This window comes from Crassostrea angulata, chromosome 7 (genome assembly GCF_025612915.1).
Source record: "Crassostrea angulata isolate pt1a10 chromosome 7, ASM2561291v2, whole genome shotgun sequence".
NCBI classification, from domain to species: Eukaryota; Metazoa; Mollusca; class Bivalvia; order Ostreida; family Ostreidae; genus Magallana; species Magallana angulata.
Genome location: NC_069117.1, coordinates 15,084,540 through 15,098,258, shown reverse-complemented (window position 1 = coordinate 15,098,258; position 13,719 = coordinate 15,084,540). Strand labels below are relative to the sequence as shown.

The following is a 13,719-nucleotide window of genomic DNA, read 5'->3' as shown; positions in this document are numbered from 1 at the left end:
TTATGATCGGGATCGATCTCAATAAAACATTTTGCTGCTTCTGTATGACAGCAGGTTCCGGTCTTCTTTGAACTTTCACTTTAAACCCTAAAATGCCGAAAGAAAGTTTAAAAGACAAGCTTGAAGGCAATGAACTTGACTTAAGCCTCAATAATTTGGACACAGTTCCTGTCAAAGATCTGGTATGTTTATTTAAAATTGTTAAATCTATATGTAAAACATACTGTACTGTATTGTTCAAATGTGTAGACTACTGATACCATATGTAGAGTTTTCAAAATTTAAGGTAAGATTATGAGAACGAAAGTCAAAGCACGTGATTTTAAGAGTCCAAAACCTGAGTTCGGTTTAATGGATCTATTCAGTAAAGGTTAATTTGAAATAGCAATGTAAATTGGATTACATCTTAAAAAAAACAACTAAAAAACAAGTTTTGAAGTTTATCATACATGATACAGCTGTCATATAACGTTACAGTGTGTTTATTACTATCCTCTGTATGGTATTCTTTATCAAGAACTTTGTAACATATCTGTTTATGATATTTATGTAATGAAACTTATAGTTTTGATAACAACCCTTGATTAATACTGCTTTCACTTTCAATATATCAGTCTATGTTTTATCTCTGATAACTATCTGGCTAATCTTTAAACATGATTCGTACAGGTAAATTATGAAATCAGGGTTTTCAGATAAAGTCTTCTTGATTAGATTAGATTTTTAGTTACCGATAGGTACTCAAGTTGACATGATAATTAATTTTAAAAAACCCAATACATTTGACAATAACATTTCAATTTGTAGGCTGCAATCCCAAAAGCAACTCGTCTGGATTTGTCTTGCAACCAATTGACCTCTCTACCAGTGAGTTTAGTTTTTTTGATTTTTTTTTTTTAAAAGCCACCTGTATATTGATTTTGATCAGAGGCATAAACAACAGAGATTGGCAACTCCACCATTAGCAAGGTTTGTTGTTGAAAAATGGTATGGGATCAACCTTACTTTGAGAACTACATTTTAGTAAACTGAGATAATGATCTTAAACCAAAAGTATATTGTTTTAATGAAAAGCGTGCATAGGTTTTAGACATTTTGAGACAAAAAATTGAAAAATAACATTAATAAATAGAAAATATATTGGCCATAAAACATTGGCGAAATCTCGGACAACGGGTAGCCAACTGCCTCCTAAAACTCCTCATTTAATATTGTTTATATGACATAAACTCATGAAAATATAATATTTTGAATGTTTGGTAATATTTTTCAGCTGTTTATATTTCAATATAATTGTTTATTAGTAAGATATACTGATATAAATTGGGAACACTTTACAATAGGGACCACAAGATTTTGATCAGTTGCCAATCTATGTTATTTATGTCTCTGATTTTGATAAAGTATTTAAATGGATGTCAGATGAAAAGTGTATGTATATTTTGTTTTGTGTGTTCAGGACAACTTTCCCTCACTGACTCATCTAGTAAAAATTGACCTCAGTAAGAACAGGCTAACAGAGCTACCAGAGAACTTTGGAAACCTGCAGAATCTTCAGCATCTAGATCTGCTTGGAAATCAGCTTGTTCTTTTACCCATCAGTTTTTACAAACTGACCAAACTGAAATGGCTTGATTTAAAGGACAATCCACTACAGGCTGATCTACGGAAAATAGCAGGAGATTGTTTGGATGAAAACCAGTGCAAAAAGTGTGCTACTCAAGTAGGTATAGAAGTTGAAATCATAGGTCATGTAAACTAGACCTAGTCTTGCAATATAACATGAAATCTAAAATATGTTTACAACTTTTAAGTTTACTTGGTATTAATATTGGTGGGGGAGGGTTGTGCTGTATATGTGAAGACCAAAAAGTCTTTATCGTTTAATTGCACACTTTTTGGAGCTGTAAAGGTAAAACCAAGGTGTAATATCAATAGGCCATGGTAGCGATATTGGGCTCATGATACTTAGGGCTACAAACATTTTTCTGATGGTGAAAGACAAGGTTTAGAAAAGGAGAGTCTGAAAACGACAATACTCTGAGATGAACAATTATGAGCACATGTTTCTGACATAACAATATATGGTTAAGTTCCTTAATGACCCTCAAATAGTTTGTCTAAATGTATTACATATAGCATCATTGTATTAACAACAAGTTAAGTTGCACTGAAAATAATATTTTTAATTATATGCTTTATGATTCTCAGGTTTTGAAGTATCTCAGGGATTGTAATTCAGAGCTTGAAAGATTAAAACAGAAGAAGCTAAAGGAGGAGAGAGGTAAAAGATTTGATGTCTATACATTGTATAACCAAATAACTGACCATCTTTTTTATATAACTGAATGATTTAAAGGTTTGGGGGGGGGTGACTTTAGGGCATGTTGGAATGAGCATATATACAGGTTTGTATATTTTTTTAAGGAAAATAAACCCTTGTTTTGGAAATAATGAATTTGTGAAATTGTATTCAGTATACTTGTATGCAGTAATGTACAATTTTTATTTTAAAAAAGTTGCTTTATAATAAATTGATAAATTATTTACATTTTAAGGTCGAATAACACACCTGGAAAAAATCACTCAAATTAACAGTAAATTATTTGATTATGAAAGATATACTAGTAATGATAAATAAACTGTACATATGTTAAATAAGGAAAAGAAAAATGCAGTTTGGTGATAAAAAATGAATATCTAAAAAATTTAATTCAGAAAGTAACAACAAAACCCCTTGCAGAATTCAAACTTGGGAAGTACAGATCACAAGCTCGACACTTTATCCACTCGGCTATGGAGTAAATTACCGTTACATGTTGCCGTCGATAAAATCCTTTTTAATAAAACGAAATGTTGTTTCGATCAGAGGTCAGCCTTTTTGTGATGATGTGTTATTCCACCTTAACAATAATGTGAAAACTTATGGAATTTTAGTCAAGCTTTAACTTGTATTTGTTTTCTTACTTTATATAAAGAATACAAATACTGCATACAAGGCTAAATTAAAAAAAAAAATTTCCACAGGTTATTTGGGCTTTTAATTCAAAATCTTTGCAGGACATTTGCAAGTTTTTACTGTCCAATATTATCAAAAAGACTTAAATATATAACTGCACCAAAGGAAAAATGTCCTCTTCGCAAAACACTGATAACTGGTCCCTAAATAGAATATTCTATCGTCAATATTACAGATGTCCTTATGGACCTGTTTTAACCTAATCTTAACGTGACCTGAGTGTATCCTGGTCACAGATTATTCTTTCTTACTAGTACCATCCCATTAGGCCATCAATTATTCAAGCCCTTTGCAAAGTGCATAGACACAAAAATGCTACATCTTGATGTTTTCCGTAATAAGAACAATAAAATTGTACAAAATTAATTAAATGTAAATGCATGTACAGTTGTACACATTTCTATCTGTAAGTATATTAGAAAATTATGTTGATTTGGCAGAGGAGAAAAAAAGACTGCAAGCTCAAGAAGAGGCAGAAAAAGAAAAAGTTCGCCAAGAACGAAAACAGAAAAAGAATGCAAACAAGAAAAAGAAAGATGATACTACAGCCAAAGAGGATGTTTATTCTCCAGTTAAAAAACCTGGTAGATATATATGTTTTGAACATACATAAAAGCAATACTTGATTTTGAATTAAATCTGTCATATTGAAGTTCACATTGTTGCTGAAAGCATGGATCCTCAAATCAGAATACATCTATATGTTTTAAATGATTCACAACTGATTTTCTTTTATGATATGTAGAAACTAAAACCATATCAAATGGCAATGGAAAATCGGCAACAAGACCAAAAAACACAGGTAGATAGTTTATATACTAGTACATGTATATGTATAATAAAACTTTTGAAGATTAAACTTTTGATAGCTAGCTTTTTATCAAATAATGTGCATGAATTATTTGGTTTTGTAATCCATTTACATTGAATATTATGACTCTCTTTAGACTGTAATCTTTGTCAGATGAGCAAATGATTGATAGATTTTAATATTACATTTTTATGTGTCTCAGGTACTAAGTCAGGAATGTCCTGGTTTTCCATTCTTGCACTGTTCTTTGCTGTGTTTGGGATCATAATTGGTAGCTTGTACACAGTTTGTCAAGAAAACAAAAATGAACTCTGTGAACAATACTGGAAGCCAGCAGAGACAGAGACCAGAGTTTTCCTTGCTAATATGAAAACCAACTCTCAAGAACTGATGAAAAGGTCAAGTGAGACACTGTCTGGCTATTACGATAAATACATGGGTAAGAAAACTACAGAGCAAAAGAAGAGTCAGGAAGACAGCGGGACCAAGACCACAGAGAACACGGAAAAACCAGGAAAGAAGGAGAGAGCTCATACTTGATTTATACATGTATGTTAATCGGCAGAATACATGTCCATGAGTCTGTGCACAGAAATCATCGATCAATTTTTTTGACATCAAAATAGAAGTCTTAAATAATTTCTATATTTTCTCTTGCTAAATGTTGGCTCAAATAAATCCTTTTGTCTGAAGGAATAGGGATAAATGGTATTTTTTGTTGTTATAATTTGTTCACCTATACATCCGTTTATCTGACATCAAAATGATAATGTTATCATCAATGTTAATAAAAAAATTCATGTACAAACAAAAAACTGTCTTTTAAAATGGGAGTATTTTGCAATTAATTTCTTGTCATGTTATCTACTACCACATTTCATGACAGATTCATTCCATTTATTGAATTTTGATATGCAGGTTTCATTTTTGGGATTCATGAATACCTTTCATGACAATTTGTTCTTTCCTCAAATCACAACTTTCACACATGCAAACAAGCCATTATTTTCCATAGTTTTGCCATGGTTAAGTTTCTTATTACATGTGACAAGTTCAATGTAAGGTGAATTTGCCATTTCAGACTTCATTTCACCCTTTTTCGTTATTATCTTAAAATATAGAATCTTTGATCATTCCTTTTATAAGTAATATTGGAGACAGTGTTGTTGTTTTTTTATTGCAATGTATATATGAAGTTCCATTTGAATAATTATAGCTTTACAAGCTATAAAATAATGTAAATTTACATCTTTAAATGATTATGTGTACTCTATATTTATAATGAGTCATTGTAACAGTATTTCACTGTTAAAAATGTTGCAGAGAAGTTTTTTTTAATTTGCAAATGCATGATTTATATGTACTGAGTAATTGTTGTAATTGGGCCATGTATGGATGAACACTTTAGGTTGGTAGACTAGTACATGTTATATTAAGGTACTCGACATGTGTTTGAAGCAGTGTCTGCATTACTTCTTAACCCATGCAATATATTTATTTATTACAACCTGGATTAAGAGGGGAATTAAAGCAATAGTGCCTATAATCAAGTTCTTTTTCAATGTAATGTGCAAGTTAAACTCCAGAAAAATACTTCAAAATCTGTATATACTATTCGCAGTACATGCTGTATTACTGGTAAATATCACCATATGTTTTTGTAGACTCTTTTGCAGTAAAATACTACACTTAAATACTTACTTTCAATGAAGTTCTTATTTTAGCAGAAAACTGTGTCGGTTAGTAGGGTGAAAGGATGAAGAAATAAAAAAGTCATTGCTTCTCTGTTATGTTTATTTTTCTTTGAAATAAACAGCAAACGGATAACATGGAAAATATGTTTATGCCTGATAAACTAAAGTGCAAGTACATGTATATATCATTTAAACAATAACATGCTTTTTTTTGGGGGGGGGGGGGTTCATGCGGAATATGAAGGTGGCGATATCGCAGAATAAAATACATAAACAGCGTCAGCGGTTTATGTAAAAAAAAATGCAAAGATCGCTACCTTCATAACCCGCGTGGATCTTTAAAGACAGCGTTTTGTTGTTTTACATTTACATCTTTCTTTTAACAAATGAATGAAATGATTGAAGAAAGTAAGTAAAATTCACTATTTTACTGTTGATGTACATCAGCGCGTTAGCTAAAAGAAACAACCAAGTCGTCTCCTATGGGAATGAGAGTCTCATATCATGATTATTTCGTGCAGTCTGTGATTTGTTCTTGGGGTAGCTGTAGGTTTTAACCAATCGATATACATGTATATATATTAAACGGGGCTTGTAGGTTTCAATAGAGCTATGAATTAACTATAAGTTTCCGTAAGAAATACAATATAGTAGAGGGAATCATACTCAGTAGGATGTAAATATCAATAAGCAAATGTACAATTTATTTGATTTCTTCTTCAGTAAGGACAGAGACGAGTAACAAAATAAACTTCAAGATTCGTGAAAGACGAAATATCTACCTTTGAAAAAGGCCAAATACATTTCGGTCTTAGTATTCAATAAATCATTGACATATTGCCTAAAATGTGCGTGTATAACATAAGTACATAGTTGCTTTGCGCCGCGTGGTAATGCACACTTTGAAAATCGATATGTGTCAACGTGTGCTGTTTGGGCACAAACGGGTTTGTATGATAATTAAAATCAATGTAAAAATATCATTAGCTGTTCTTACAATAATTGAAAAATGATGAAATATAAGTAATAAGAAACCATTCTTTGACTTTTAGGTAAGTTTGGGGGGGGGGGGGGGGTGATCATTACGTTCGGTACGTGATCAAATATATCATAAAGGCCGAAGGGCTTCATGACACGTGCCCGACTGTAACTTTAGTGCAGATCAAATTTTGTTGTATAGTTTATTACATCGATCATTGACACGTCGCAAGAAACGGGCGTTTTAACAGCATCACGTGATCATATGTAATAGGTGTCTCTTTTTTAAAACACGAAAAAATGACGCACGTGGTTGGGGCACAAATGAGGTTTGCATATTTTTGAAAGATGTATTCAATATTGTGAATAATATATCACAATTTGATTTTAATAGAGGTATAAATTGGCATTGGTAAAAGGAAGTGTCATGTTGTAAGTTTTGAATTTACTGGGTGGGTGTAAATACAAAATTTATTAAGGTTGTGAGAGAGATTATTATAGTTAAGTTTAGAAATCTTTGATTTAAACTTTAATGTAACAGGTTATAGATTTAAAATGTAGCAGCTGCTATGAGAACATGCCAAACAAGGTTTTTTTCTATTAGATTACCTAGTTATTTTAACCACATTTATTATGCAAGAGATATCCTACATGTAAGAATGTACTAAAGAAAATAAATAAGCACCATTTTAAACCCAGTTCAAGTTCTATAAAATAGAAGGTATATTAATTGCTGGAAAATATTTATAATATTGAAATTTAATACTTCTACTAACAAAATGTTTAAAATACATGATTTGATATCGAAATGAATAGTGAAAATTGCATACAAGTAAGTAGCTTCAAAAGTTTTGAATTTAGTGGGTGTGTATAAATACAAAATTTACATCATGACAGAAGTATAGCATTTCATTACTGGGAAATTAAAACAAGTTCAACAATTCTCAGCAATGCTATCTTGCGGCATAAAAGGAATGAATATAAATAAAAGTGCATGATCCTGCGCGATTGCGTTCATCATACTTTTAGTATTTTAACTGTTTCACATCTAGCTGTTCTATATTTTTAAAGTTAAGATTCAACAAAAGTTGAATTGTTTCGATCTTCATAATTTGATATCTACGATAGAAGTTAAGGTATATATCAATGATTTGAATTCATTACAATTCAGTTGTTATCCGTTAGAACACTTGATATAAATAAACATATGTTATAACACTACTGAGAAGGATAATTCAAATTGGACTTGAACTAGATTTAGAGTTTTCGCGTTCCAATTGCGCCTTCTCGTCAGGTTTAACTTTTCTCGCTTTTAATGGTCCTATAAACGATAGCACTGTTGGAATCAGAAGAACTGAGTGGGCAAGACCAAAAAATATCACCAAGAACATCATCTTTCCAAAGGTCTTAAATATATAGCTATTTGCAAAGCCTAAAATCGAGACTCCCAGAAGAGTTGAAAACGCAGCGTTAAAGATCGGTCCTCCTGATCGGTCCAAGGAAAGATCGACCTTCGTAGCCCTGTCGTCTGCGTCTACGGCAAGATAGGCATGACAGATGTGGGCGCTGAAATCTACAGAGAAGCCTACGGTCATGACGAGGTGTATCATGGAGATGGAACTGAGGGATATGTCCCAGAAGAACATGAACCCAAACACCCCAAGGAGAATGGTGAAGAGAGTGACCCCTACAATGATGATCAGGGTCGGGTGGGGCATGAAGAGAATGGTGACAATTATGATGACCACTATAGCGATGCCAACAGTCTGTAAGGTACTTGGAAGAATCTCAACAAACTGCTCAAAGAAAATAAAAGGGGGAGAATAAACAATCATCGGAATGGCAGAATTCGCCGTCACTTCTCGCATGCGCAACATCATCTGACCTTGGTCATATGTGGATGGTATGTTGTTGGTTTTTAGATAAAATCGAGACGAAGTGATACTCGGTCCAGACGAATCAATAACCACATCACTAGCATATAATGGCACATTTGTTAGGAATGTCTGGAGGGCTGTGATGAATGCAGATTCCGAGGTATCCACATACAAAGCAGACTGTTTAAAGGCCGTTAACCAGTTCAACTCAAACGAAGGGTCGATGTCCTTGTCTTGTTTTGCAGTTGTTAAGATCGATGCTATGACCCCTTGAGTCCACGAAGAAGAATATGTCTGAGTTGTTTTTACGTTAAAGGACATAACAACTTCACTTCGAAAGTAATTCTCTCTCCACATGCTGTACTTGTAAAAGAAAGAATCTTCTGTGACGAGGTTTTGCAGAGAGAGTCCTTGATCAAGATGGACCACGCCATATATTGAAAATCCTAAATAAATCGCAAAAATTACTAAAATTGCTATTTTCAAAACTAGATATTTCATAACGAATTGAATCAGGCGTTTTGGGTATTTCTCTAGAGGGCTATCGACATCACTGCGATCTTTCGGTGGGTATCCTGCGCATGCGTACAGCGAACACCCTGTCTTGCCATCCATCTGAAGAGATTCCTTGTCTTTTGTTCTCGTCCAACAAGCAACGCAGTGGCGATTATCCTTGATTCTTTTTTCATTTATGACAATGCATGAGGAGAAGATAGTTATTTGGTTGATGTAGCAAAAAAGTACCGCAACACCTGTAACGAATAGAAAAACAATTACTCAGTACATTGTACTTGTTATTTATCTCTCTGGCAAAAGCGACCAAAGTAACCGGCCCAAAAAAGTTATCGGAATATTAATATTCATTATGATAAGTTAAGATTTTATCCTTTGAGGATAATTGTTTTCCTTTTAAAGTTTTTTGACCGCGGTGTTTATATTAAAAGAGTTGTCATTGATTTAAAGAACATGGGATCAATGGTATACTAGTATTTTACGGTCTTATCCGGAGATTGAACCCATTTTAACATTCAATCGGCACATGCGATCAGCTTGAGCCGGGTAGATAAACTGATAAAATCTTATTTTTAAAAGTTCATTAAATAGTTAGAGGTTACCAGTATATATGCAGAAGTTTCTGACACTGATGAAAACCGAACTTGCTCCAATTGAAAATGCCAGAAAATCCGTAATTGAAGTAATGGTAATAGCGATACCACTGGTCCTCATCATGAAACTGATTCGGTCAGAAACACTCGATTTTTCTATGGACTCGGCATCAGCTATTCCAGACATTAAAATGAAAACATCATCTATTCCAATTCCTAAAAAAATTTAAAAAAATTAAATCAATTTCAAGAAAACCCGAAACATTTAGTTTATTGTTATTAAAGTGAAACAATTGACTTCTAAAAAAGAAAAACTAATTTAAAATAACAATATGAAGTTTTCATTCTTATTGTTTGCTTTTGGATGTTTGAATAATTGATTTTAATATTAATTAACTAGATTTAAAACTAGTTATATGTTCTTACCGATGATAAGAAGTGACTATTATACTAGTTACAATGTACATGTATTTGTGCTTACCAATTATAAGAAATGGCATTACTCCCACAATGCTCATGAACTTTACTCCTATAAGACTAACAAAACCAAAAGAGGACAGGATAGAGAGAACTGCTGCTAGAACCCCTGCTTGTCCCAGAAGGCTCCTGTCGGCAATGCAGTTACCGTTTAGCCTCGATGTGGCAATGCAAGCATACGTCATCATGAACGTCATCGTCAAAGAGTAAAACAAAATGTCTCCTCCAATGTTTTCCTCCAATTCATTATCAAGTGCATCGGAATAGGAGTAAGCTAGTTCTGAAATATTCACGACAGCGTTGGGTATAGTTTTAACAAACTCTTTTTCCCATTGTTCAGAATAAGAGCTGCGGAGGTAATACGTGAGTTTCAATCCGATAGCAGACGTCAGAACGCTATTGGAAGCGGACGGACTTGCGAAAAGAGAAGAAATGGAGGTTTGGTTGAATTCTGGATAGGTTATATTGTTTGCCAACATCATTTGCTTAAATTCGCTGGACAGGACGATATCCCCCGATACAACGCATGCACTGCTCTGTTTGGCGCACACATCACTGAATTTGTACACCGTTCCTGATTGGGTAATAGAGATGGAGTTTCGTACAAATTCGTCAACAGAAGTAACATCGTCCAAGAACGTAGATGTTAACATATTTCCCCTGTCTTTTGTAAGAATCAACACTTCCGCAAAGTCGGCTGTTTCTTTGTGGGCATAAAATTCGGAGGAACTTGGATATATGTTCTCTAAGAAGGACCTGTCTTTGGAGGCTTGGCTATTGACCGGTGTGTACAGTCTTTCCGCCCCACTCTCCACCTCAAGTCGCAGCATTCCGAGGCCCAGGAGACAGTTAACGGTGATGGAGATGACTAGGATCTTCACGGGGTAGCGCTCCAGGAATCTCCCGTACATCCCAAAGATCCGGGCGATCCGATCCTCATGTCGGACATAGCAGTCACCCATGGTCGTCCCTGAAAGTAGTTCAACTAAACCTATGTTGTATGTGTACAAAATGTTATGACATAAGTAAATACATACTATATATATAATAATACGCTCGTCGAGCGTTATAACCCTACGCCAAACGGATGTAAACTATGGTTTAGTCAACTTTAGTGAGTATATTGGTCCTTCATACATGTATATATACCCGCATATACAGTGAGTTAATTGTCCATCACGACAACCAGTCAATAACCAAATGTATGTTAACGTATTTAATTCGCAGCATTCGATATATCGATCTATCAAATCATTTTATGATAAGAATATTCATATAGATATTCATTTTATCAGTCATTCTTGTTAAAATGACTCCAATTTGAAATATCTCTGCCACTCAAGTTAAGATTGTTTTTTTTCTAAAGAACAGGATAAAACTAAACATGTTTTACAACAAATGATTTTAAAGGGTTATACCCAATTTATGTACAATAAATCGCCGTTTATTTCTTAAATGCATTATTTATTGCAGCCGAATTAAAGATGTCACAGTGGTTTCCATATGTTGCTATGTAGAATATAGATGGCAGACAATAGTTGTCCGTTTTTTCTGCTATCGAAGTCGGGAAAGAAAAATAAAACCAACTTTATAGATTTTTGATATACTTCAACCACAAGATTTTAATGACTAAAGTATTTGCCACGCGTCAATTTTTTTTTCGATTCAATGATTGATAAAGCTTGTCGCAATATTAGCATTAATAAGCGTTAGCAAAATTTGCCCTCCCATAGGAACTAAGCTAAAACTATTTTATTTGAATAAGTTTTCAGCTGAATATATCTGTGTTGTTGGTATACTCATCCATTCTTGCTATATGAAATTTGCATTAATTGTTCAAAATCTTACGATCAGTGGGATTCTTTTCACTGTTTTATAATTAAGGATTAACAAGCGCTACCGCTTTTTTTCTGCATAAGCAATATTTTGAATAATCCCACTCTATATACATATATATTACTGGATACATGATGTTGTATAACTAATTAACTATAGGTATAAGCAATTTTCAAACTAATTAAGGTAATTATGTGAGTAAAACAATAGAATATATGCCTTTTTGTTAACAAGCGTTATCGTTAAAAAGAGTTAGGTATTATTATTTTTTCTGAAACGGATTTTACTAAACGGGAAGTTTGATATATATATATATATATATATATATATATATATATATATATATATATATATATATATATATATATATATATATCTCCAATAAATTTACAAGCAAAGAACGAATTTATTACGATTGAAGCATTTTTTTAAAGTCATAACATTTTTTATTTAAAACTTATATCTTACTATATATATATATATATATATATATATATATATATATATATATATATATATATATATATATATATATATATATATTATCGATCATATAATTTATATATGATTGTCTTTTTTGATTATATACATACTTGAGTACATGTATACGAATCATAATATCGACACTGATTAGTAGCTGTGTATATTTTTTGGTTAAACTATGCAATAACTTGAAATATTTTTTTTGGTACTGGTAACGGATGTTAAGGAGCTTTGTTTTATTTCAAGAATTTGTACGTGTAATTCATCGCCCGTTACCGGATTTATCACATAAAGATGCAGTTAATTTTCTTCTTTACCGGGAAAGTGTTTTTCAATGTTTAGATAGTAATTTCATTGTTTGATAGGATACATTTCAATGATAATTTCTTGCTTGCACAATGAGAGAAGTAAATTAAAAACATTACATCTTTGTTGAATTAAAATTATTGGACAAAGTCATACTCAAAGTGTCCGGGGGAGCAGCTAGGAGACTAAATTTGGTACTAACTTATTATCATCATTATTACATACTTATTGTATATTGATGGGCTGTTTTGCCCAAAGTTGTACTTCCTAAAAAAACATATGTAAAAATATACTGGCATATTCTAAAAATAACAACAAACCTCCTTATTATATACAAATGTTAATATATTGATTTGTATCCTCTTTGTTTCATCTACCATCTCCGCCATTTTTTTCCTTCACTGCGAATTGTGTGAAATATCGATTCTTTGATAGACGTGCATCAGTTTTTGTTTATTTCTTCAGTAATGGCTAATAATGTTCTAATAATAGAACAAATAGTACAAAAAATTAAAAGAGATGGAGAAAGTTAAAGAGAGAGGGAGAAAGAGAAAGAGAGAGAAAGATATATTTATATACAAAGAGGAAGGGTAGTACGATTTATATCAGTAATTGTGCTTACCTTAAGCTAGTACATATGCACCTGTCAGAACGTGTATTCCATGGCGGCTTAATAGTACATGAATATAATGCAACTAGGTTCCGGATCTCCGTACACTAACGCTCTAAAATTGTTTTGAAACATGGTCTTTTAAATTCGTGACGTTTATATACACAGAATAAGCCGATTTCTGCATATATTGCTGAGTATTTAGAGCTTATCGATCAGAAGTGCCGTCCGTAATTACGGGCAAGAGTTCATTCTATTACAGGGTCTTTCCCCGACGATCTTAAAAGACAATCAAGGACGTATAATTCAACAATGATATTTTTAAATCACATCGAAAAACAGTGTATTGTATTTATAGACAGTTAACCCTTTAGTTGAACGAATGCTCCCATTGCAGCAGGGGGGAGTGGAAAGGGGGGGGGGGGGGTCATACAGAGTTTCGGTCACAAATGATCGTCTATTACAAAACGTTGATCTTTCCAGCAGATGACTTTGCATTTCATCAATGAACTCGATTGAATT

At 32.9% G+C, this 13,719-nt stretch overlaps 2 protein-coding genes across 2 annotated transcripts; one reads left to right on the top strand and one right to left on the bottom strand.

The window, feature by feature from the left end:
• The first annotated feature begins 23 nt into the window (after positions 1 to 23).
• LOC128191797 (leucine-rich repeat-containing protein 59-like) lies at positions 24 to 5,615 on the top strand. Its single transcript, XM_052864099.1, has 7 exons — positions 24 to 182; positions 808 to 867; positions 1,460 to 1,723; positions 2,212 to 2,284; positions 3,460 to 3,603; positions 3,765 to 3,821; positions 4,033 to 5,615. Exons 1-7 carry the CDS (start codon positions 93 to 95, stop codon positions 4,368 to 4,370), a joined length of 1,026 nt encoding a protein of 341 aa, XP_052720059.1. The 5' UTR covers positions 24 to 92; the 3' UTR covers positions 4,371 to 5,615.
• A 513-nt stretch (positions 5,616 to 6,128) lies between these two features.
• Positions 6,129 to 13,466, bottom strand: LOC128191794 (patched domain-containing protein 3-like). The gene is made up of 4 exons (XM_052864095.1): positions 13,210 to 13,466; positions 9,967 to 10,932; positions 9,495 to 9,701; positions 6,129 to 9,131 (listed from the first exon to the last, which is right to left on the bottom strand). The coding sequence occupies exons 2-4, from the start codon at positions 10,922 to 10,924 to the stop codon at positions 7,738 to 7,740; spliced, it is 2,559 nt and encodes an 852-aa protein (XP_052720055.1). The 5' UTR covers positions 10,925 to 10,932; positions 13,210 to 13,466; the 3' UTR covers positions 6,129 to 7,737.
• Positions 13,467 to 13,719: the final 253 nt, after the last annotated feature.